This window comes from Pleuronectes platessa, chromosome 5 (genome assembly GCF_947347685.1).
Source record: "Pleuronectes platessa chromosome 5, fPlePla1.1, whole genome shotgun sequence".
Taxonomy (NCBI): Eukaryota; Metazoa; Chordata; class Actinopteri; order Pleuronectiformes; family Pleuronectidae; genus Pleuronectes; species Pleuronectes platessa.
Window position 1 is genome coordinate 13,931,845 of NC_070630.1, and position 25,802 is coordinate 13,957,646.

The 25,802-nt window shown below is 41.2% G+C and overlaps 2 protein-coding genes across 5 annotated transcripts in view; both read right to left on the reverse strand.

The window, feature by feature from the left end:
• Nucleotides 1-302: 302 nt before the first annotated feature.
• Nucleotides 303-8,862, reverse strand: LOC128439821 (transmembrane protease serine 2). The gene is made up of 12 exons (XM_053422253.1): nt 8,565-8,862; nt 8,276-8,423; nt 7,805-7,897; nt 7,587-7,700; nt 6,726-6,855; nt 6,509-6,619; nt 6,377-6,420; nt 5,668-5,830; nt 5,416-5,588; nt 3,674-3,775; nt 2,587-2,723; nt 303-868 (listed from the first exon to the last, which is right to left on the reverse strand). Exons 1-12 carry the CDS (start codon nt 8,577-8,579, stop codon nt 674-676), a joined length of 1,425 nt encoding a protein of 474 aa, XP_053278228.1. The 5' UTR covers nt 8,580-8,862; the 3' UTR covers nt 303-673.
• Nucleotides 8,863-8,864: 2 nt separating this feature from the next.
• Nucleotides 8,865-25,802, reverse strand: part of atm (ATM serine/threonine kinase) — a 29,765-nt gene continuing 12,827 nt past the window's right edge. For 2 of the 4 annotated variants that reach the window (XM_053422249.1, XM_053422251.1), the window contains exons 30-63: nt 25,561-25,735; nt 25,107-25,265; nt 24,658-24,790; nt 24,466-24,561; nt 23,963-24,134; nt 23,723-23,864; nt 23,351-23,527; nt 22,851-23,028; nt 22,137-22,242; nt 21,785-21,943; nt 21,500-21,608; nt 21,171-21,259; nt 20,994-21,096; nt 20,294-20,442; nt 20,047-20,151; nt 19,835-19,954; nt 19,506-19,740; nt 19,209-19,379; nt 18,938-19,057; nt 17,422-17,639; nt 16,633-16,840; nt 16,340-16,465; nt 16,095-16,235; nt 15,603-15,741; nt 15,397-15,479; nt 14,877-15,017; nt 13,954-14,070; nt 13,690-13,839; nt 13,365-13,530; nt 12,803-12,889; nt 12,474-12,588; nt 11,264-11,327; nt 10,977-11,119; nt 10,082-10,349 (exon numbers count right to left, since the gene is read on the reverse strand). In XM_053422249.1, the coding sequence (XP_053278224.1) occupies nt 10,169-10,349; nt 10,977-11,119; nt 11,264-11,327; nt 12,474-12,588; nt 12,803-12,889; nt 13,365-13,530; nt 13,690-13,839; nt 13,954-14,070; nt 14,877-15,017; nt 15,397-15,479; nt 15,603-15,741; nt 16,095-16,235; nt 16,340-16,465; nt 16,633-16,840; nt 17,422-17,639; nt 18,938-19,057; nt 19,209-19,379; nt 19,506-19,740; nt 19,835-19,954; nt 20,047-20,151; nt 20,294-20,442; nt 20,994-21,096; nt 21,171-21,259; nt 21,500-21,608; nt 21,785-21,943; nt 22,137-22,242; nt 22,851-23,028; nt 23,351-23,527; nt 23,723-23,864; nt 23,963-24,134; nt 24,466-24,561; nt 24,658-24,790; nt 25,107-25,265; nt 25,561-25,735 (4,777 nt within the window). In that variant the 3' untranslated portion in view covers nt 10,082-10,168. Of the gene's footprint in view, nt 9,646-10,081; nt 10,350-10,976; nt 11,120-11,263; nt 11,328-12,473; nt 12,589-12,802; nt 12,890-13,364; nt 13,531-13,689; nt 13,840-13,953; nt 14,071-14,876; nt 15,018-15,396; nt 15,480-15,598; nt 15,742-16,094; nt 16,236-16,339; nt 16,466-16,632; nt 16,841-17,421; nt 17,640-18,937; nt 19,058-19,208; nt 19,380-19,505; nt 19,741-19,834; nt 19,955-20,046; nt 20,152-20,293; nt 20,443-20,993; nt 21,097-21,170; nt 21,260-21,499; nt 21,609-21,784; nt 21,944-22,136; nt 22,243-22,850; nt 23,029-23,350; nt 23,528-23,722; nt 23,865-23,962; nt 24,135-24,465; nt 24,562-24,657; nt 24,791-25,106; nt 25,266-25,560; nt 25,736-25,802 lie in introns of those variants that run through there. The other 2 variants (XM_053422250.1, XR_008338450.1) reach the window with 2 other exon arrangements.

Sequence of the window (25,802 nt, forward strand, 5' to 3'; positions counted from 1 at the left end):
AAGGAAATAAGTTATGTTTGTGATGAATGGGCCTGATATAGAAAAATCTGTCTGCACACAAACATCTCCCCTCATCTCTGGTGCTGTCATCAGTCGTCCTGATGCTTCTGTAAACAGAAAGACAAACATTGTATTTCTTTATATTTGTGTCTGAACATTATCCTACACACACGTTTTTGTAAATGAAAAATATTGTTGTCAAAGCTTAGTCATCATGCAAACAACTGCCACATTTAAAACTTTCTTAATGATTATAATGTTAAATCTTTAATATACTTTTTGATGTTAAACGTTTTGTTAGTTTTCACATGGTTTATGTTAAATTCCCTCTGCCATTAAAGCAAAGGAGGCCAAAAACCCAATTAAACATAATGTCCAAACATGGATTAGTCCTTTAACATCTGAATAAATAAGATAAACCTTGTGTCATCACCCTGCTGTGATTCAGACACGCTGTACATATTATTACATCCAGCCTCAGTCAAGCTGGACGACTCAGCACCAGATGGAGAAACTGTCTCACCGCAGCTGCTCCTCACGGCAGATTAAATCCACTGCTACCAATTATTTGTACATATACATCCATACAGACATTAGTTTACACAGCACAGGCCTGACCAGCCTAATCTGTGTGTAGCTTTAATGTCTGTGACCTGCTGCATTGTCCCAGGATTTATCCCCTTAAGAAATCAAAATGTCTCTTGCGAGTTTCTACCTTCATCTGACGATGGATCCAGTTCAGAAAATAGGTGACGTTGCCGTAAACCCCTGGTTTGTTCATCTCAGTGCAGTGCTCCCCCCAAATGTTGTCCCCTAGGAGCCACCATAGCCCGTCTCTCAGGGCCACCAGAGGACCACCACTGTCAGTCTGAAAACCAGTTCAGCACAATGTTTTCTGTAAGCGACATCATCTGGAAAGTCACACACAACACTCATCAACATTCACACATTCAATAACAAGGATTTTGCAATGACGTCAGGGTTACATGTGGTGGAATTGAAACATTAAAGGGTCAGTGTGTAGAATTTAGTGACATCTAGTGGTGAAGTTGCATGTTGCAGCTGAATACCCGTCACAAACATGAAAGAGAACCTGTGGTAGCCGTCAGTTTTCATAGAAACACTAAAGGTGTTAAGTTTCTCCAGTTTGAGCTACTGGAAACAAATATGGCAGCCTCCGTAGAGGACCCGTTCCTGATGTAAATATAACGTATTTAAATATAAAGGGCCCATTCTAAGTTAAAGAAAACAACAATTCGTACAATGTACATGATTAAACACAAACAAAAACATCACAAGGATCATTTTATATTGAATTAAAAAAATATATCCCTTTAACCTAAATCTTACCAATGAACCTTTAATGTCGTTTATTTTCTTTGTTTTTTATTCCAGTTTTTACAACATTCTTAAGATATTGCTTCCATTTCTCTTTCCTCCAAATATACAAACCCCCTTCAGCTTCACTTTCATCCACATCCGTGTTTGAGTTCTACATCCTGATCCAAACACAATCTTCACAGCACTTAGTTACTTCATAACCATTCTGGTACTTTAACTATTCTCTGAGGTGGATGCTGTTGTTGGCTGCCGCCTCTGACTCCACCTTCATGGTCGGTCATGAGTCGCAGAGTGGACCTGTTTATTTAAACCGTGTATACGACACAGTGCAGCTCTTGTTTTAATTCGCCTCAGAGCAAGTTACATAAGAGCCTGAGAAATGCTTTGAATTCTTTGTTATTTATTACACAAAACTTTTTTTTTGTCACTGATCCATTTGTGCAGGAAAACCTGAAACGATGTTATCCTACACTGTGAGCGCTGGTTTCTGAGCGTATATTGTTCTCTGGATCACTCGAGTCTGTATTTAAAGACTTTACAGTTCATATAGAAGCCGTATCAACCCTGGAGGCAGCAGACCAGAGTCAGAGTGCAGCAGCTGTCTGGCACTGCACCATTCAACTAACAAAGACTTCCTAACATGTGATCCTATGTGAGTGCTTATGATGTCTTTATTTATTTATGTTGGTTTTAGTTTTAAAATCTAATTGTCTATCCTGCAACAGAAAGCAAAAGGAATTATGGATCCGCCCCCTTCATATGTTCCAGAAGGTAATTATTTATTTTATTACCCATAACCCACCCTTCCAATGAGATCAGTTCAATAGTTTTTGCCTAATTCTGTTAAAAGACCGTCGCTGAGGAGACTGACGGACACAGTTGATGGAGACTGAGAGAAACGATGGACTGAAGGTCGTCCACTACCCAAAACAGTTGTTTGACTACATAAATGTTAAAATGTTACCTTAACTTAATCTAATTCTTTTTAATAATATTTAATTTAGTCTAAGAATATTAACTGTATTGTCAGATGCACCAAAGTGGATGCTAGTAGTGACCTGAGAGGATTTCACTGGTGATAGGCTAATAGAGGCCTAAGACGTTGCTGGTCACTCAAATAAACATAAAAACCATTATGCTTTCTATTAATCCGGATGTTATGATATAGACTCTCAGCTCATCTTTGACTTCCAGCATCCCTGCAAACAGTGATGAGGACGTAAATCATTGAGCGTTTTGTCTTACGTGGCACATGTCCGCTGCTCCGTCCGTCTCTCTGGCACACAACATGTCCGGTGATAATCTGCCATTATAGGCGCTGGAGCTGTTGCACTCTGCAGTTTCTATGAGGGAGACCTGAGCCTCCATCAGCTGTGGAGAGTCTGTCAGAGTCGGACAACAGACAGAGATGTCACATGTTTATGTCAAATAACAAGACGTTTTGATCGTTAATTTAAACACTTGCACTCTTTAAAGTTATGTTGGCAATTGGTTCATATACGCATTGAAACACATTCTTTGTTCTTTGCTACGATCCGAAGGGACATAAACAAAACGTAGTTAGCTGATCCTTCTAGACTTGTGCCTTCTATAAGTAAAAAATTATATTGCGCTAACGTGGAAAAGTACTGTATTGGGCAATGGCTTAAGGAAATGTCTCAGTGTTTACCTGTGGAAAAGAAAAATCACACACACACACACACACACACACACACACACACACACACACACACACACACACACACACACACACACACACACACACACACACACACACACACACACACACACACACACACACACACACACTTCAAGATAAACAAGACATGTTTCAATAGATTTGGGGCCAAATTAGGAATAGGGATTTATCTCATATGTTAGACAAATCTGGGGAAATATAATTGTAACTTCTGCAATGGAATTATGTTGAATCTCTGGTGTATATGAGAAAAGTGGTGTGAATTGTAAAGTCTGTTGTATAGAGCCCCCAGTGTGTGTGTGTGTGTTTGTCTTTTTTGTCCATTCTCTTGAGTGTGTGGTTTAAATTATTATTTTCAATAGATTTAACTTAGGTTGCTCATTATGTGTGTATATAAGCGCGCATAAACTTAAATGAAATAATGGACATTGTTAATATGTATTTATTTCATGTTATTTTCTCTGTACCTTTCTATCATGTTGAAGGCTCAATAAACAGTTTGTTAAAAAAACAAACAAAAAAAAACGCTTAAGGCCAATTAATGCAATATAACAGAATGATAGACTCTGCTGTCATCTAGTGGCAGCACTGAAAACACACCAGCAGGGAACACTGATGTTGGAGCTGTCTCACCTCCAGCTGCTGTAGGACCGAACCGTGTTATCCAGGCGTCCTGAGGAGCAGAGACGTTCACACCAACATTCGGGAGACAGACAGGACGGATGTTACTGGAACCTACCAATGACAGAACAAGATGACTGAGGTTATAAGTCTGCAAAAAGGAGAAATTCATCTTTATTAAAATGTGTCTCTGCGTCTTTAAGTTGTCAGTTGCCGCTAATTATTACACATTATTATTGTTCACACCATTTAGATCAGTGAATGTGACCAAATAACACTTACTCATTTTGCGACCGACAAAATGATCATACAGTTAAATCAACTCCTCTAAACAACTTTACACAAAAACTGTGTCATGAATGTGGGATTTATAAATAATAATATACTTAATTTCTATATCACCTTTCAAAACACGTTAAAAAACGGGGAAATGAAGACAAACAATAGAAAACACTTTAAATTAATTTGCACAACAAACTGCATTTTACAACATAAGAGCACAAATACAAATACAAGAAGTCTCTACCACCTTCAGAAAGAGTTCAAGAATATCTCCTTCGCCTATGTGCTATTAACCCTAACCGCGACCCTAACCCTAACCCTTATTGCAACCCTAACCCTAACCCCTGTTAGTTAAGTGCTAATGTCATGCTTTACTCTTAATGCTTGTGATAACATTTAAGTCTTAAACCTCATCAGAGCTAAACTTGAGCAGCTGGCTCCACACCGGCCTTGCTTGATGATCCTGTTTTATCAGCATCTTAATTAACCATCCAGATGAGAGTCCAGGCTGATGAACCACGGAGCTTCTCTCTTTTTAAATTGGCTGAGCTGCAGAACAATTTCACCCTTGTGGTCGTTTATCTCTTTGCACAAACAGAAAATCAATGCAACGCTACAGGAAACAGGTTGAACTGGAGTTTGGAGATAGTTACTGCCTCCATTGTCTCAGACAAGAAGATAAATCTCCTCGTGTGGAGCTGAATCCTCTTGTTCGGTGTGAAAAGTCCAATAATCACAACATGTGGTAGTTTGAAGGTGAATGAGTGAAGTGGAAGTTCAAGTCACAACAAAGAGAAGCTAAACCTTATCTTATATTATGCAACAGCCCTGCAACACCTCCACAACTTCATTCTCGTAATCTTGTAACGTTTCTAATTAAATTACAACTTTATCCTCGTAATATAACTTTTTCCGGATTAAATAGAAATTTTACTTTCGTATTATTATGATTTTTTTAAGCGTTTTTATAACTTTATTGTCTTATTACAACTTTTACTCATTAAATTACAATTCTTCAATGAAAAAGCCCCAAAAGAGAAATAATAATAATAAAATTGTTGTAACATTGTCCAATTTAAACTAGATTGCTAATGCTACATCAGAGCCCCTACTTGAACAGATCTATTAGACTGTATGTAATAATATTGATGGCGCCACCTACTGGCAACAGAAACTAGCTTTGTTTTAACACTATCATTCAATTTACATACAATTTCTACAATGTGATCTGCAATTGATAGCGTGGACCGTAATGAGCAATTGGATTTACTGAAATTCAGCTCTCTTGGATCAGCTTTGGATACAGTGGGTGTACCTTATGAAGTGAATTGACAATAAATGAATACAGAAACTATTGAAAATGTATTTTCAGGAACAACCCTTGTTATTGTTGTTTGGTCTCCATCAGATTCTGGTGTAAGTTCTGTAAACTTGAAAACAGTTTTGGGTTTGTTCATTTGAATGTGAATCACCTGAGAAGTCCAGAGCTTTGCTGAGCCTCATCAGAGCCACGTCATTCCTGCGAGGGAGGCGGCTGTAGCCCTCATGAGCGATGACACGACTCACAGAGCGAGCAGGGTTAAACAGGAAGTCTAATGGAGCCACTACTCCAGCGTACACAGTCCAGTCTGCAGGACTGGAGCTCCTGAGTGTCAGAGAATCAGCAGAGAGAAGATTCAGGCTGGATCAGACCACAACCCACTGCTGTGAATGTGCTGGTTTACCTGGACACACAGTGTGCTGCTGTCACTATCCAGTAGGGGGAGATGATGGCTCCTCCACAGCGGTGGGAGCCGGAGTCCTGCAGGCTGACCTGCCAGGGCCAGGACCCGAGGCCGGCCTGCTGGCCCCCCGAGGCCCCGCTGGAGTTCACCCTGCTCCCACAGTCTGAGGACGAGACAGAGGTCACAACTCTGTACAACCACAGTGTAGTATAGGAGGAGAGTGAACATTCTGTACAGTCTTGTCATACTAGCAAGGACCTTTTTTTAACTACTTTTTTTTTTAAACTACTTTTTTTAAACTGATAAAATCATTGCACAACTTCACATGTATTGACAAATATAATTATATTGAAGCCGACTATAGGAAAACAGGAAACAACTGAAGGACACATGGAGGCGTTCCTGAAGGACAAGGGAAGTATCACAGAGAAAAAAAACTTAATATCAATATTTAGAATAACCTTCAGGAGTAGAAGTTATTAACACAAACGCAAACAAATGCCAAACACCTATAACCCATGTAATGTACTTATACATAAGAGATGGTCTAATAGAGATGGAGGGAGCAGCAACGACTATTGAAACAGAGGAGTTATTGTCAATAATAGTAGAATATGTGAGAGGGCATATTGTAATAGTGAACAGAAAAGAAATAAACAAGAAAATAAAGATAACAATTGTATAAATAAATTCAAGGGTAAGAACATACCAGTGCAACGCAAGGTTACTACACTGTTGTTGGGACAGGAGTCGCTGCAGATGGCAAAGAAAAAAGAGAAATTAGTTTAGTCTTAGTCTAATATTCGTCCTTCGATATCGATTTATCAGCCGGTTGATATACCTGTGCTCAAGCTGTTGGAGTATGAACACCTCTGGGTGGAAATCAGGTTTCACTTTCAAGAATACATCATCAGAATCAGCCTTCTGTTGTCCTGATTTCCAATATGTGCCCCTGTGAATACAAGTCACCTGTTAACCACAACTTTAATGAAACACACGAGTCCCTCACAGAGCAGGTTTACTGTGGACATCCAGTGAAACACCCCCGAGCGTCTCACCTGCTGTATCCAATGGTCCGACAGCTCGCTCCGCCCTGCAGGTCGCTCCAGCCGTGAGAACAGACGGACCTCCAGGTTTTAGTCGGAGGAGAGTAAATCTGCAGGAGGAAGCTGGAGCCGTGCAGCCTCACTGAGAACACAAACACTGACTTCACATCGTGTGACAGGAGGACAGTCGATGAAGAGGCAGGAGACACGAGTGATGACTTCCGATTTATGTTATGTGGAACTAAACACTGTCGAGAGCAGCAGTGTGTTTAATGATTTCAAAGAAAAACAGGAAAAAATAATGATTTCCTGTAAAACTTAAACTAAAAACATTAGAATCCCAGGATTTTATAATGTTTTTGTATCCTGCATTTCAGCTCCTGATCCATCAATCAATCATTCCTGCTTTATTTGTGTAACACATTTCAAAGAGGTTAGTTCAGTTCAAAGTGCTTCAGAAATGATAGATGAGCCAAATAAAAATCCTGATAATGGAAAACTGTTAAATAGATTTGAAAAGCTATGATGTAATAAAGATGATGAACTTTATTTAAACAGCACTTTTCTGAACAATGTTTCAAAGTGCTTGACAATTAACCCAAGGGACCAGGAGCTGAGAAAACAGTATCATAAAGAGGATTAGTCAGTGTATATAAGAGCAAATGTCAATCAGCTGTCCTAAAACGAGGGGATTTAAAAGAAGCTGGAGAATTGCTATTTGTCAATGGGGAGAGAATTCAATAATTTAGTAACAAAGGCTCTGCCACCCTTTGTAACAAGGGGAGACCTGGGAGGCCGAAGGGTAAGAGCACTGGAAAAGTGTCTCAACTGGAACATTATAACAATAACAACAACGTAGGTGAGTCTGTTTACCACAGTTGGCTTCATCCTGACCAGCGGGACAGTCCCTCACTCCGTCACACCACTGAGCCTCCCACACACAGCTCCCATCACCACACTGTAACCCGTGCATACACGACGAGGAAACTGGGAGAGACAGAGGGAGAACGTGAGTGTGACTGTACAAACTGTGTGTGTGTGTGTGTGTGTGTTGCAGTAGATTGAAGAGCAGGGATACATCCTGTACTCACAGTAATAGGCCAGCAGGACTCCAGTGACCAGCAGAAGGAGCAGCAGAGAAATGACCGCAGCCACAGTGAACTTCACACACCTCTGTTTCGCAGCTGAGAACACACAACACACACTGGGACTGGAAACACATCTACAACCGTGTTTACCTTATTTGTTAAATGTTTATATTATACAAATGAAATGTGTAGTTTGTTTTACCATCACCACTGTGTATCTGATTAATAATTTGTTCAAATTATCTGTTGATTATATCGCTCACGTAAAAAGGGATTACAGTTGAGTTTTTGTTGAAATGTTCAAAAACTACTGAATTGTCACAACTTCACTGTAAATGAAATAAGGAAAACTTTTATCTGGAAAAGTTATGCTATGTACATGGTTATAATTAACCAACCGTGCAAAACCTCTCTGTTTTTTCATTATTAAAACCACATCAACATTGCTGGCTAATGAAAAAGAGACTTCAGTACTTTTGTGGTTGGGAGCGGAGTGGCTGATCTCAGGCAGAGGATTCAGGGTCAGATGATGAACATACTGGGGTTTCACATCTGATCTGCTGGGTGGAGGAAGTTCCCACTCTACATCCTCATGGGTGACACACGGAGCGGAGTCTCGATACTGTCAGTGGAAATGATTATGACAATAAAGCTTTTCAAGCGCTGGCTGTTCCTTATCACTCTGAATAAAGTAATTTCAAGTTGCTGTGTATAACAGCACTGGAAAAAAAATACTTCAATGATTTCAAAAAGTCATACATACCGGATTGGTCGTCATTTTCTGTTTAACCAACAATATCCTTTATTTCAATGATGGATGAAGAAGAAAAAACAGTCTTCCTCGGATCATTCAAGCATCAATCTCGCAGGGAAAGAATCAGATCAGTCTCAGAGTGATTGAAAACTATAAGATAAACTCCCAGCTTCACTCTCTGGACAGTTTCAAATATAATCTCTATGAACTCCTCTGTCCTGCTCCGTGCTCGCTCTCACACCGCTGTGGTCACGTTTGTGTCTCACGCTCACGCCCCTCACTTCATCATCTGCATGGGTCTGTTCCCCCCCCCTCCTGATCACACAACAAGAACAATGAGGCTTGTTACCGAGTCTAAACACCTCACAGGTGCTAGCCTCTTCACTGCTAGCACTTATCATAATGAGTGTGCAGTGGAAAAGCACTACAGCACACGGTGGATACACAGGCAAACCCATTCAGCTTCAGTACTTGAGTTAATGGATGACAGAGGATGAAGAGGGCACGGTGATATCAGTAAATAAAGCTGTCATTAATTAGAGCTCAGGCTGTTTCTCAGTCATTTAGAAATGTATGATTTGTGTAAGATTTGTCAATATCTGTTAAATTGTCCCTTGACTTTTATAATAACTGAAATGTTATTTAATGAATTATTTGTTTGACAGGGACAATGCAGAGAACAGAGACACATTGTAACTGTAATTTTTTGAGTAAAGTGATGATATAAAGTCTAATGTGTACAGCTGCATGATCAGTGACTGAAGGTTTGTTTTATTTCAGCTCGCGTTTAACCTCTTTATTGATTTCAGATCACTTTCTTGTTGTATTGCTATGGGCAGGGAACTCCACATTTGTATTCCTATTACAATTGGCGCTGTCGTCTCACAGCAAGAACAGCACCAGTTCAAATCCTGATTCCAACAGGGTGGAATTTGCAAGTTGGGTTTTCTCCAGCTTCCTCCTCCAATCCAAAGACATGCAGAATGGGGTTAGGTTGATTGATTGGAGACACTAAATTGACCGTCGGTGTGAGAGTGAGAGTGACAGGTTGTTTGTCTCTGTGTGTTGGTCCTGCGATAGCACTGGTGACCTGTCCAGGGAGGGACAGGTCAGTTAGTACCTTTGTACTTTAACTATGACCCACATAGAGAAACATATTTAATAATCAAAAAAGTTAAAGAACCAAACTCTGTGCACACAAACAGCTGAACCTAAACTGATCCCTGATCGATGAAGGAATTGAATGGTGTCTCAGGTGCAGTTTATTTAAAGGCACATCATACATACACATGTGATCATAAATCATTTCATACATCGTTGAACAATATGAAAACAAACACATCCAACTAGGTAAAACAGAGAGAGAGAGAGAGAGAGAGAGAGAGAGAGAGAGAGAGAGAGAGAGAGAGAGAGAGAGAGAGAGAGAGAGAGTCTGAGCAAATCAGGACACTGCAGCTTTTTTTTGTTTTATTGATAAAATCTCAGAATTCGAAACCTTTTCTGTTAAAGTGCGATAGTTTGCGACTGACTCAATGTATCGTACAGGGGAGGAGAAATGCCCCCCCCCCTCCCCCTTCACCGGTCGAGGCAGGAGTTTGTACCTTCTCTCAGGTCTACACCCAGGCTTGCCATCCAGGGAACAGTCTGCTGAGGTTTTTGGGATCCATGGCCTGTTGGATGAGCAGGTTGACCTGCCCCCCCACAGTGAGCACCGTGCCCTCCTCCACGCCCTTCAGCTTCTCCTGCAGCCGCAGCAGCACGCGCTCAGCCACCTTGTTGAAGCTCTGACTGTCACTGGAAGAGAGAGAGAGGTGATGAGGCTCGGGGCCAACTGAAACAGCACAACCAACATGTGTGAAGTTTAACTCAGATCAGCTTGACTTGACTCCCAGTAAAACTGTTTTCCTGTGTATTTATATTTACGATTGTCTGAGAGATCATGTCCAGTTGTGTCTCTCTGTAACGGCCCCTGCCTTCCAGGCTCTCTTATCTATCTAATAACACATTATATGATAATTCCAGAAAATATGTGCGTGTATGTGGCTCACATGTCCAAAGAACTATTCATCTTATGAGCTTCACTTAACACGTGTGTTGTAAAGGGCCCAAGGAAGGAAAAACGATAAGTTCAATAATGTGGCGAGCTGTTATGGAGTAAGAGGACTGAGACATTGCTTTTGTCTCTCAACAGTCATTGTGGCTACATCACCTTTAAAACTTAAAACCTAAGGGTGAACTCATGAACATAAAAACCACCAAAAAAAAAAATCAGAACACACACTACATCGATTTTCGCACAGAAAATCAGTACTCAATCAATATTCCCTCCACAGTTTGATCAGTGGGATATGACCTCAACTCAATTGTACAGACACACACACTTATACATGGACACACAGACATAACCATCTGCAAGATCACCTGGCTTTACGGTGGTTGTCAATGTCGTCTCCGCCCATGGTGGAGGACAGCGTGGCGTTGAGCTCCTGCTGCTCGTCCAGCTGCAGGTAGAACGCCTTCAGAGGGTTCATGGTCCAGTCGAACAGCGGGTCGTACAGCAGCACCTGTTTCACACGTCAACCAAAGCATGACCATTTATGCTGAGCGATGCAGAGGCTTAACAGGAAGTTCGTGGAAGGAGAACAGGGCCTTTAAGAACCAGTGAGAAGCGTTTGTGTGCGTGTGTGTGGGTTGTCCCACGTTCTCACCTGCACAATGGTCAGCAGAGCTTCTTGAGAGCTCCTCATCACATCTATCGTCTTCTCACAACATCTGAGCAGGGAAACAGGTGAAGATCAGATCAGAAAGACAAAATAAGACCTTCTAAAAACTGTTTTGATGCCTTTACGGATATTTTTACATTTAATAATCTTTGTGTCTTCTGATATAAAGACATTACCTGCGACAATGAGGTTCTGTTTTCACCCCTGTCCATTTGTTAGTTGAATGATTATAAGTGAAATTACGCAAATAACTACTGGACAGATTACCATGTTATGACTGACATTGGGAGAAAGGGTGTTTTTTGGACATTTTCACTAATTTCCCAGGGAATGATTTGTTAGTTCTTGATCTTATCTATGAGTTTGTACAATTTGGTGCAGCTGGATTGAATTGGGACCATTGGGTCTTGGCAGAGGTATGCACACTACTGAGTGTTTTCAAGTCTTCAAATGTCCTGCAAGTTCATTTTGACTCTATATAAACTATAACGTATATATTTTACATATTAATGTACTAAAGTAAAATATATATTTAACCTCTATTTAAACAGGTAAGTCCCATTGAAATCTAGATCTAATTTTAAAGGGAGACCTGAGTACATAAGTTCATCAATAACACATGAAACAAACAGTTTGAACGGAAATGTACATCCTTAAACACAATGGGACTAATTAATACTAATAGAATTAGTTATAAATATTACAAGTAAATACAAAACATGAAAAAAATGCAATGCTATTAAAACAAGTCAAAAACAATTACAGTTAAAATATGTCGTAGATTTTCAAAATGAACTATTCAAACCAGGGTATCAAGCATCCGAGTTGTTGCAGTTCATTACAAATGTGTGGTGCAAAGAATCTAATAGCAACGTTTCCCAGGTTCAGTTTTATTTCTACGAACCTGTAGCAGTAAAAAAGTCTGTGAGTGTGTATTATGTGTTCCAACTGTACATTGAATTAGTGAGCTTTTGGGGCAGCCCCTTCAAAATAAAAAACTGATGCTGATCTCTTCAAGTAGTGACAGAAGGTCAGCCCACTTCTGGATAAAGAGTAATAGTCATACATGTCTCCTGTAATAAATCTTATGGTTGAATGGTAGACAGCATCTAGGGGCGCAGGAGTTGACGCTGGTATTTTTTATTAAAACTTTCCTCGCCACACAATCCCAGCCTCGTCCCTGTTTCCTGCTCACCTCCTGAAAACTCCCTCCACTCCAGTGATGCCCATCCCGTCCACGATGTCTCTGGTGAGTCTGAAGGGGACGGTCTCTGGTGTGGGGAGGATCTTCCCCTGCTCAAAGGCCACACCTGCACGTAACAAGCACGACATGAATCAATATACTCACAGAATGATGATTAGCTGTTTAAATCCAATATGAACTTTGATCTCCTGATGAGGCCTGTATTCATGTTGCTTGATCACAGACACATTCAGCTGCTGTTTACACAGCATCGACTTCGTCAAACCAAAGGTCGAGTTTTTGCTGTTTATATAAATGAGAGAAATGAGAATAAATTCCACCTAAATCGATGTGAACCAGTTCAGCCGTCTGCTCGTCGATCAGGATGTTGTTGTTGTGTCTGTCGCCCAGACCCACGAAGTAGCCAACTGCAGGAGCAACAGAGAGAAGTCGGTCAAAACTTGAGATATCAACAATGGACCAGTGGAAAAGGGGTCTTAAGTCATAACTTACACTAAATTTAAAACAATAACAAATTTTCCATTTGTCTGTACCCTGTTTGAGAACATGGCTTAAGAAACAGCCTGGTGCTAAATGAAGTTTAAATTTCCGACTTACGGGAGAAAAAATGCTTATTCCAGTCAAATCATATCAGACTCCATTTTTATAGTGCTTTTTGTGCAACGTTTCAAAACAAGGTGCTTAACATATTGTTCTTATTGTCTGAATCAGCAGACCTGCCTCCACATTTCTACTGCTTCAACAAACATCCTTCCTCAGGCTGTGAAACCCAAGATTTAATTTCGACCCAATCATATCAGGATAGGACTGACACACGGCGATATGCATTTGTGTGTAGCATATTGCATTCATAGCACATGCACGGAGGTGAGCACAATGTACCTATAGAGGAGGTCGCCACGCTGCGGGTGTAAGCCAGACGTTTCTCCATCCAATCCGCTGGATCCAGGAATCGTTCCATGCAGAAATACCTGAAGACCGGCCTGAAGCTCTGGCACACCTCAGTGTAGGCTTGGAGCTTCTCATCGAATCCGAGTCTCTGAGCAGCCTGCGGTGCCACGACAGAAGATTAAAATGGCAGGTTACTTAGTTTTGCTTTCAACTATAACAATTTTTCACCTCACACTCTGCAGATGTACAGACACCTGTGGTTTCCTAGAAACTAATTCAGTAAGTAAAATTGAATTGAATATCACTGAGTCAGTACCATCATCCTCTCGCGGCAGGCTAAGTTGGTCCAGTCTCGGGGGCGGAAGCGTTTGTGGGCTCCTTTATTAGGATCCACCAGAAAAACGGCGATGGGAACTGTGCCTGAGCACCACTCTAACACGCCACTGCACTGGGAGAACGGCACCACCTGAGAATTCAGTACAAATGCAATTCAATTTAATATTAACAGTGCAATATTAATATGCATTAGATTCGGATTTATTCTTCTCTTTGAATGTCAAATAAAGGTTTAAAGTGGAACCTTGTATCGCCGGATGTTCAGCTTCCTCTTGCGAGTGTCTGAGTTGCGCTGCAGCAGCACGGAGCACAGGCTGAAGACCTGCTGCATCACCGCATCCTGCCGCAGGTCGTCCTTCCCCTGGTGACAACGAGAGGGCAAAGGTCACTGGACAAGTTCATTACATATCTTCAAGGTGTACCTAAAATTATAATGAATTCTATTGTCTCTTTCTTTTATTTATGTGTCTTTTTGTCGGTTTATTTTGTGTTTATTGACAGTTTGTGTTTTTCACATTGTGAATACGTTGAAGAAAGAAAAGAAAAAAAATAACTAAACATTTCACCATGACTCTCCAAAGTGTCTGAGTGGTGAATGATTAGCCTTCAAGTATTCCCGCAAACACAAACATGAGCTCGCACACACATGCACAAACACACACTATCCTCTGAAGAATGTTTGTGATCCAGCAAACTGTGTATTTGTCCTGGTACAAAGACGGGATTAATCATTAAGCAACAGCCAAACTGAGATGAAAAGAACCAAGGTTTGAAGTGAGCAGCTTTTCATCAGAGCTGGTCAGAGTTTAATCTCACATGACAGCAGCTCAAGCTTCAAAGACCCATTGTGTATTAAGTACTGAACACACACGCACACATATATAAATTATATGACATAAAAGAAAATGTCTTTAAAAATGCCTGTACAAAAACATGCTTCTAACACAAAAGACAGAAGAGGTCAAACATAAACCCACACAGAACCACGTAATTATCTCTTACTGAGAACACTGGAATCTGTAACGTATAACGCATAATGTATTCCCTTACCCCTTTCCCCAACGTTTACTATCACAACTAAATATCTGAGCCTAATCTTAACCTTAACCTAATTGTAACCCTTAAAACAAAATACTTGTACAAGTTCAAGCATATACACACACACACCTTGACCAGTTGTCTCCTGCTCTTGCCATCAGAGCCGACACAGTCGATGATCTTGGGCAGGTTGACCCCCCCGGCCAGGTGATAGTGAGCTGTGAAGGACCTGATCGTCACCAGGTTGTCATAACAACCAGTTGGATCCACCTAGATTGAAACAACTCTTGTTATCATACACATCATAACACAACTTGTTGTCATCATTAGTGTTGATCATTTCCGTGATCCTTGCTGCTCTTAAAAATACGGGACAGTTACAGAACTAGTGATCATTTATTGTGACACATATTCTTTTTTGGGAATTTTTTATGAAACAGAAAGAAGTGTGTATAGGCTTTATAACAGCAATATCTAATTAAGAAAAATCAAAGAGGGCAATCAAATCAAGCCAATCCTCTACCTAAATAACATCTGGTCATTTTTTCCATTGTGCTGAGGGAGACTACACCTTGATACCCTCTTCAAGAAAACAAAGACTGTTTGGGATAATGAAGGATGATAGATAATAATCTTTCATAGTTGTTACCTTAATTTCCATTGTGGGGATGACAACCTCATCCAGGTCTTTGATTTGCATGATGGGCTGATCAGCAGGGATGGGAATCGCCTCTATAATTAACAACAACACCAAAATGGTTTGACATCTATTTTCACATCAGTGTATCCTTGTCCAAAATGTATTGCTCATGATGGTTCAAACTGTGTGTAGCACGCCATGCTCCGTGTACCTACTCTTCTCATTCTTGTGCCTGCTGGCGTCCATGTAGGCCAGAGTGATGTAGGCGTCACACAGACGCTCGATCCCCCGGATCATCTCGCCTCTCTTTTTCCTGATGGCGTCGATAATCTTCAGGGCCACGTCTGAACGCTCCTGCACCAGAAAGACTTCACTTGTTAAAACAGAACTACTGGTGTTTAAAGAGATCCACAGAGACGCTCAGTAGACAGGTGGCTGCAGGACGAGGTGGATCTTTCCATTTAAAAATGAATAACATTGGTATATAATGAAACTATTGCACAATATAAAACAGTATCTATGCATCGATCTATCTATTGTGCTTCTCCTTTGAGGGTCACAGGGGGAAATATCCTGAAATAAGAGACAAGGTAAAATATTCTCCCATGAACATGCGTACTATTCAAGCTGTAAATGAAAGCGAGAATCATGTACTTATATGAAATCTCTGATAAGTATCTCTAAGTTGTATTTAATGAAAGTCTCACCACATCGAGAGGTGGCGTCTGCCTCGGAGCGCTCCTCGACTGCCGGGGCCTGCTGAAGAGCTCGTCTTTGTTGGCGTTCACCAGAGCGAAGATGATGAAGAGCGTGTGGTGAGGATGCTCAAGAGACGCTCGGCAGATCAGCTGCGAGGAGAGATAGGAAAGCGGGGAAATATTTTCAAACGCTGCACTTAAAGCTAGAAAACAGATTTACTGCTGTAATTATGTACAGCAACATGTTGCATTACATCAGTGAGGACATCATGGAAGCCCGTATCCTCCGTGAGGCTTGTTGCCACCTTGTTTCTCATGCGTGCAGCCAGCTGATACATGAGAGGCAGAAACTTGTAGGAGGGGATCTGCTTCACCCCTCTCTGAAACACAAAACAATGGGAGCTCTGTGAGAAGACTAAAGTCGCTCTTGTCTTAAATACAACCAAGTCGCTTTCATTCCAAATTACTCTCAGAACCAGGTGTGGGTTTGTGTGCCTTAAACGTTGCACTCAAAAGACTGGAATGGACAAATATCATTTGTACTAACCTTCATCATGTCATTTACAGCACTAACGTCATCGTTCTCCAACCAGAGTGAAGCCAGGCGGAACACCCAGGTGTCATGCTCCTCCCCCTGCTTCAGACACTGAATGTAATTCTCCACCGCCTTACATAGGAAGCGCTGTCTGTCTACCTTGAGGTTGGACAGGGCCTTCACATCCAGCTCCAGCTCCCTCTGCACCTTTATAGTGTACCTGCAAAGTCAGGAGTGACAGGCAAAGAGGAACAGGATTCATATTTGTCCTCGATACATTTCAGAAAATGCAATTTAAAAGTGAAACAGGTATTACTGCGTAGAATTACCAGGTCCCTGTGATCTTTGACCACCCAAATCGAATCAGTTAATCCATGAGTCTAAGTGAACATTTGTGCCAAATATCAAAGGATTCTTTTGAGGCTTTCTCAAGATAAACATGTTCACAAGGCCAAAAAGATATATTGATCTTTGACCTCTGACCTCTGAAAATTTAACCTTTTCATCCTTTAATGAACATGAAAGTTTGTACCAAATTTGAAGAAATTCCCACATGGCATTCTTGAGATATTATGTTCAAAAGACCAAAAACATGTTTTCTAAGGTCACAGTGACCTTGACCTTTGACCACCCAAATCCAATCTGTCTCTCCTTGATTGCAACTTAACGTTTGTACCATATTTAATTCCCTCAAGGTGTTCATGAGATATCTTGTTCTCAAGAATGGCACCAACCCACATGTGTTTGTACATATGGACAACCTGAAAAAAATAGTACAACAGACATGAACGGCATGCAGACCTGTTGGAGGTCACTTTCCGCTCCTTCATCAGGTCCACTTCCTGTTTGGCCTTCTCCAGCAGCGCCTGCTTGTTCTCAAACTCAGAGGAGGTCATGTATTTGTCGATGCTCTGGTACTGAGCGTCAGAGAAGCGGGCCAGAGACAAGAAGGCCTCAGTCCGCTGACTCTGCAGCCTGGAGTCCTGCACCCCCGACTCCCCCTCGATCACCATCACTGCCTGGGGGGGGGGACGCATAGTAGACACTTATTTTACTAACAGACAGACAGACTCTCACAACATTCATTTGAAAATACAAAAAAACAGGCAACTGATATATTAAGATTAATTGTGTAAAAAGTACATATTAATTGAACTGTTTTTTAAAATATTAACAAGACCAAATGCATGGTTGTAGTCATCTTTTCTTTTTATCTATAACTATTCAAAATAAAGTTAATGTTTAAACTGTTCAATATTAATGACATTTCCTTGTCAGAAGGGTTTGAAAACGACATTTAATGGATAATTGGCAAGTATTGAATTCTATATATATATATAATAGATATATATTACACCCAGATATATATTAGACCCAACTATTGCTATCAAAATTGGCCTCCCATAAAGTCGGACTATGAAAAGAAAACAGCACAAAAAACTAAATATAGAATAAACAGATATATTTAAGAATATGGGATTGTATCTACTAAATGCAGCACAAACATGAGCACAGCACAAGAAACATCAACACAAGGCAGTATGATTTAATTCAGAAAGTTGGGTGGCAACACACAGAAAGTATGAATAATTTACATTTGTCCATATTATTCTGCCCTAGCCTCAGGACATAAAGTGTAATACCTGCAGACTATATAGTTTATGTTTTGTCTTTAGGCCTCCACCTAATTCTTCTGGATGTATATGAAATATTTATGAGTGTGTCTGTGGAGGTGGCCAGATTCAGTCCGGCTGATGGATAATGAATCTTTCTTTTCTCAGGAAGCAATGTGCGATACAGTTATAATATAATATTATATGTCATGTTTTCAGAGTGTGAGAGAGTTTCATATGTTAAATGTAACAGATATAAGACTTTATGAGACCTTTTTAGATTACTGAAATGAATCTGAGTTTTAGGGTTAGGGTAAGGGCTAGGGTAGCTAGTGTTTTGGGCTGGCACGAAACATTTTTTAATCTGTGCAGAATTTAAGATAATTTGTTGTATTTTAAACACCTTACAGGAGAATTCCAGTGTTTCTCGACCTGGGCCCAACAATTTGAGCTTTATATTGGCAAAAAATGCATTTTTGGTTGATAGTTTATGGACTGTTGTAGTTGTCCAATAAGATTACATTGTAGCCCCTGCCGCCATCTACTGCTCATGTACTGGACGGATTCCAAATGTTTTTTTAAGTACCGTTCATTTACACATTTATTAACATCAAGCCCAGCTCGTCTCCCCTTTAACACTTCATTGATATTTCATGCTTAATACGTCTGTTTGAGGCGTGTCATGACCATAAACGTCCTCTTACCCTCTCCAGGTACTTCTCCAGTATGACTCCAGGACTTTCCAAACAGGTCTCAGCGAGCCAGTTACCACACAGCCTGAGGCACTGAGTGTAAACTGGGGCCAGAGCAGGATTGAAATCCACCTGATGAACATATCACAAAATAAAGAGTGGTTCAGCGGGGCATTCTGGGTAATATCTCTGTGAGAAGTGGATAGCATTATAGCATTTAGGGATGTCCCAAATATTCATGTATTCTTAGAGCTGCTTGATCTAAGTGTTGTTGTTGTCCCACCTTTTCCTCCAGGTTGTGTATCATCTGTCTCAGCCGGCCAAGAGCCAGACCCTGCTCTCCCTTTGCCCAGAACACCTGGGCCTCCTCCAGTTGCCATGACAACACAGGTAATGCCGTCCAGGACCCTAGGCCATCGTGAGGTTTCATCTGGAAGACTGCCCGCTCTGCCCTCTGGACAGGAATCACAACACTGTGAGTAGTTTGCAGGGAGCCATTTTTACCATATTCACCTGGACAATAAAGGTAAACCTTAAATCTGATCACACACACACGTACGTTCAAACACTCAAATGCTACCTGTGTATTCCCAGCCTTGCGAGCCAGCTGGCAGAGCTCCATGAGGTGGTCAGTGAGCACAGAGCTGAGGTACTCTGTGCTCTCAGGGTCTCCCGTCCTGGACATCAACGTGTGCTGGGCCACAGAGCGGACGGTCAAAATGGGCTCAACCAACGCAAAGTCGCTGTCAGCGAGGAGCTGGGAGTGCTGGCGCCATTGGCTGCAAACTTTCCTCAGAGCCACATCCGAGAAGCTTCTGATACACACAGGAAATAAGAGATAAACACTGAATAGTTCTCATAAATCCCATAGTCTCTTCATTGTTTTACTGACTGTGCTGCTGTGGTCACCTCGAGAAGAGCTGCTTAACGCTCTCCAGCTCTCTGATGCTCTGCAGGTTCCTGAGAGCCGGGTACAGAGAAGACACGGCCTCCAGACTACCTCTGCACAGCTCATCCACCTCTGCACCCCTGTGGAAACACACAGGCACATAGATGGTTGAGTGCTTTTACCAATGGAGAACTGAATTAGGACATTTTGAATGTCGAAATGTCCATCATACCTGGCCCGTTTCAGCGTTTCATCAAATAACGAGAACTCTTTGTCCCTCAGCGCTTGTAGGGAAGAAAACACAGATTCGTGGAAGCCAGGTGCTGATTCCTCACTCCTGATACAGGGACAGCAATAATTATTAGAAGAAGAAAACAACGTATTAAATGAGATTGCCTCAACTTTCTGAGAGATATCAGTTGGGATTTTTGCAGCAGACTCTTCCCTCTCAGCTGTGTGGTTGTGCTCTGTCTTCTCACCTCTCAGACAGCTCACAGTCCCACTGCGTGTTCCTCCATGCGGCCTGGAACCGGAGCTCTCTTAGCTCAGCCCCCCACTCCACCCCTTCGCTCTCCAAACCCCTCATGTAAGTGGCAAGGATGCTGCTCAGACCAAAGTTCTGCAGGCCCTGATGGTTCAACATGGAGAGAATTTACACATATGTACTTTATTTTAATGCATTTACACCTTATACCTGCTTCACACTAGAGGATTTTGAAATCTTAGCTGATTTAAAAAACGTGGGAGACCACACGTAATCGATTGTTAATCTGTAAATCTTGAGAGTGCACACACTTGAGGATCCAGTCCAGACACAGGATGACACACTTGGAATTAAAAAAAAAAAAAAATGTAATGGTGATTCTTGAGAGTTGGGAACGGAGAAAAAAATATATATATATTTAAGATTTGCACACAGGGTGGCAATAAGATTATGTCTGTAAACCTGTCACACTACAGGATAATTTGGCCAGACAACTTGTCCTCGCATCTGAAACGCCCCTGCAATTATCAGGAGGGCTGAATTCGTCCTGAAATCGAGCCAATGATCCTCTAGTGTGGGGCCAGCATAATGTAAGATTTAAAAATTGAGCAAAAAGGGCAAATCATCTCATTTCAAACAGGCTTCTCTTTATCCCACTGTCTATAAATGTCCCCATTCAGCTTTAAAGATCTTACCTCCAGGATTCCCACTTGTCGCGTGGTCTCAGGCAGACAGGCGTGAAGGTCGTAGGAGGTCAGGGCCTTCCCCCACATAGCCTCATGCTCGTAGGTTCGAATCCTAAAAAAAGTTCACATGTAACTGACAATACATCAAGTTGCAGCTGTGATTATCAGCCTATTGCTTTTTGCTACCTGGTCAGTGGACTGGTATTGGTCTCCCCTCCGCAGCCGTACAGACTGTCAGGTTCTCCGATGCTTCGATACACCTCAATCAGAAGCTCCTACAAACATATTATATACAGTGTGAGTGAGTGGAAATGCTTATTTGCATTTTACATGACAGAATTACTTTGCGCTGAACTGCATACTATTTTACAGACATTTACACTGTTGCTCGTTTCCCTTTGGAAAATCAGAGTTGTTTTTGGACAATTGAAAATCTAAAATCGTAATTTGTTTGTATCATTGACTAAGAAAACTAAATGACTTATTCAAAAAAAATCTGACATGAACCAACCAACCTGCAGACTGATGTTGGTGTCCTCCATACTTTTCTCTGTCAGGCTAGAAATGGTTAAGTTCTGGCTGTGCTCTTCAAAACTGAGCTTATATGTCGCTCTGGACCTGGTTCTGCAGATTTGGTGAAAACACAGATCAACAAACAGATATTTTGTAAATACAGTAAATAGTGAATATTTTATATATGATGCAAAAGAGACCTTCTTATAGTCTGCTTAAGTTTTTATACTAGTATATAATTAGACAATCAAGATCTCATGAAGATAAATGGTTTACTCCCTACAGACCTGCGGCTCTCCTCCATGCCAGCTTTGACCTTGTCTACGTAGATCTCCGTGTACAGGAGAGCGGTGAAGTGAGCTGCACACGACTGAGCAGCTTTGGCCACCTCCAGGTAGTTCAGCTCCAGCCAGAAGTTTGAGTTACACACGGTGCCGCAGGACTTACTGGAAGAAGGACTCAAGGTTTATTTCATAGACACTATTAAAACTTGCACTATAATCTACAGCAGTAAAGACACAGGATTACATTTGATTTAAAACCCATTTGAGGCAAATCCCAAAGAAGACCATGAGAGAAAATGCCTTAAACATTACATTTTTATCTGAAATAAAACTTATTTAAAATGACGTCACAAACCTCTGAGACTCCAGTGGCCTCTGCTGGTGTCTCAAATAGTCAATGACCGCCAGCATGGTGCGCAGAGAGGTCTTATCATACAAACCCCGGCTGGCCGTGTCAGACTCTGTAGAAATGAATATTAAAATAATTTCATCAAATGAAAACATAAAAGTACAGACAAAGACACAAGAACATTATAATAGTTCAGATTTAACAGTTCATCACCTAAGAAATAGTTCATGATAGATGCTTTATTGGATAGATACATAAAGAGATCATAATAAATAGCAAAGAATAATAAAAAGGAATAATTATTGAGAATTAAGTTAATACAAGTGAAAAAGAAATCTTAAAATTCCTGATAAACATTCATGTTATTGAGGCAAATGGAGAAAAGTCATAATTTATGAGGCCGAGTTAGTGTGAGTGGAGATAAAACACATGGTATAAAATAGGACAGGAATTGTTTGAGGCCAGTGAGCATTCTGGGAAAACAGCCAGATCATTTACATTTTGCAAAGAAATTGTTATGAGTCATAACTGTGTGTAAATGTTTATATATGCGTTCATGAAGTCGCTGTAAAGGACTCAGTGACAGAATGAAACATATTCTCTGCTCTCCAGAGTGAGTGCACGTCGGGATAAACTCCACCACAAAGACAAAGGACATGAAAAGGCAGCTGAAAGGGACACATTTATTATTGTTAATGTCAGTCATTGTCCTAAACTTACCAGAGTCAGAGTTGAGAGGTGTGGCAGAGCGACTGGCGGCCTGAGCACTTCTGGAACAGAAACTAAAAAAGTCCTGGATGTGCAATGAGAGCAGCTTCCTCCATGAACCATCAGAGTCGTCCAGAAGGATGGAGTGAATGATGAGGGGCAGCAGCCTCTGACAGCAGTCCACTTTCACCTGAAGACGGACAGATGTAAAGAAGCTGTGGTTACATCTGGAGCTCTGGATTAGAGGATGGATTAAAACCCAAGTGGTTGGGCTACAAATTGTGATAAAATGTGACAAGGAATAAACAAAATGCTCTAAAGCAGATATAGAAATGTGAACACAGCCAAAGATGTAGATATTTAAGCAGATAGATCCACATTCAAACTGATGATTCGAGGAATAATGTCCCATAAATTCTGGGACAAAACCCCAAACAAATACCATAATTCATTACTGTGGCTGCTGATATAAACAGTTATGAGATTTCCTTTAGTAGCTGCCATGTGCTTACCAGACACAGTGGCCTCGACAGGAGCAGAGCTTCACTCTTTACTCCTCCACTGTCCAGCAGGGCGGTGCACAGAGCCTTCAGCCAGGCCTTGTGGCCGCCGGCCTGAGGGATCCAACACTCCTGACTCTCCAGCTTCTCCCTGGACTCCACACTCTCTGCAGCACTCACAGAAACCACCTGAAAACAATCGGTAGTGAGTGGCTTAAGTCTTTCAAACTTCAACCTGTTTTTTTTGACAGGGTACAGACTACAGATTGTTAATAATGATGGATCATGCGTATCCAGTTCCTTGTGCCATCTTGTGCCATCATCATGTCATCCATCTATATACAGTCTATGATATATAAACACACAAAGTTGACCCTAACCCACCTTGTTCTTGGTCTTTCGAAAAGGATTAAGGTAGGCCAACATGGGGTCTCTGTTGTGTTTGTGCTGCTCCCAGAAGTCAACTCCAGACTGAGTTGTGAGGATGTTCTTCACACACTGAGCTGCTGCCCGCTTCACCTCAATACTGACACACAATCACAGCACAGACAATCACAATAAATAACACAAACCCCCCCACTGCAACAAACTTTAATTTTACTGCAGTTCAGCTGTTCACCATACCGCTGCTGAGTGAGCGCGTCATTCATGCAGTTGAGAATGATGTAGAGACGCTGAGACTCTGTGGAGGTGAAGAGGGACATGGCCTTTTCAAAGAGGGGGTCTCTGCCATGGAGCAGGGCGATAGTGGAGAAATCCACTGGACCCAGTTCTCCCAGACAACTGCCTGCTGCCTCTGCGGGAAAAGATTTGTGTTGTGTTTGAGTAGGGCTGTTGGTACCAATTTCAATAATCAAATATTGATAAAATCTATACTGTTCAAATGTGGGATTTATTCTATAAACATGCTAGCTTGAAGTGTGCGTGGCTCTCAGAGAAAAGAGATGAGGCCTTGTATTACGCACTGCTTAATGCACAGTAAATAGTAAGAAAAAGCTAAATTTGATTTAAAATGTAATAAAAAATAGAAATATAATTTCAATATTAAAAATAATAAGGACTTAAATTGAAATGGGATTATAGATGAAGATGGACAGCCCTACTGTAGAAGGTGTTTGATTAAATACCTAGTATGTCGGCTCCACCCGATTGGTTGGCTGCAAGCTTACAGAGCTGCAGCAGACTTAGAACCAGCTTCACCAGCACACTATCACTGGGGTCGGCTGCAGGAGGGATAAACACAGACAAGATTTAAATTCAGTAGACATTTAACGTGAGCTCATTTTTTTCATGAATAGACCATTTTCCCCTCATCATACCGTGGCACTCCTTGAGCAGGTCTTTGATCTGTTCCTTCTTGTCATGCAGCTGTCTGGTCAGCTCCTTCAGTCCCTCCAGTCTGGTCCGAGGTAAGGAGTCACAGGACGTCACTGACAGGAAGTGGGTGATCTCCTGCAGGGAGGGAACATTGAGGAATTAGGTCAAGACTGATAACCATGACATTTTCACTTGTCAAAACACAGAAGAATCAGAGCAACATATGCATTCAAAAAACCTTACATGGATACATGATAATAACAGGTGGATATTTGTCAGGCCCCTAAACGATGTCCCATAATTATTTGTGTCCCTCAGCATAAACACATTTGCAACATATGACATAAAAAACATGAGTTCGACCACTTTTAACTAAAGTGTATGAGTGAATATTTGAGTGGATTGAGTTCAATTTTCTAAAAGGATTGAAATGTGTGTGTGCTGCTGTCACCTGTCGCAGTGTAAAGGTCCCAGTGCTGTATTTGAGCCTGTGCTGTACAGAGCGCAGTTCTTTGAATTCAGGCAGGTCGGGAAAAGGCTGCAACCTGCCGATGGCTCCTTTTAACTTCTGTTCATTCTGTATCACGAGGAACTGCAACAGACTAAGCACCTGAAGGGATGGATGAATAGAGAGAAGTAGAAGAAAAATCTAAATGCGTGTCTTTACATTCCTAAACAAGGAAGTAGTAATTTTACAGAAACAAAAATGAAAATAATATCATTGGGCTTTTTTCTAAACAAATGTATATTCAATAAATTAACTTGTAGTCTTTTATAACGTTTTACTTTAGTGGCCTCAATAGAAAATTTGGAATAATTTCCATACAGGATGCATAATATACATGTTGATGCCCCATATGTTACAAGTCTATATGCTTGAATGAAATACAGAAAAATAAACAAACCTGCTGTGAGATGGTGGGCCGGCTGATCACCTGAGCCGTGAGAGTCCCAACAATGACCTGTAGGTGGCAGTCTAGAGCGTCATCGCAGAACTTCAGGGCTGCCTGACACAAAGAAGTCAACAGGTCGCAGCACAGAGAGAGGCTTCGGGCAGAGACCTCATTACACTGAACTGGTCTGTGGATGAAAGGAACACAAATTGAGTCCGCTTCATGTTTTGGATGTATATGTGAATATCATTTCA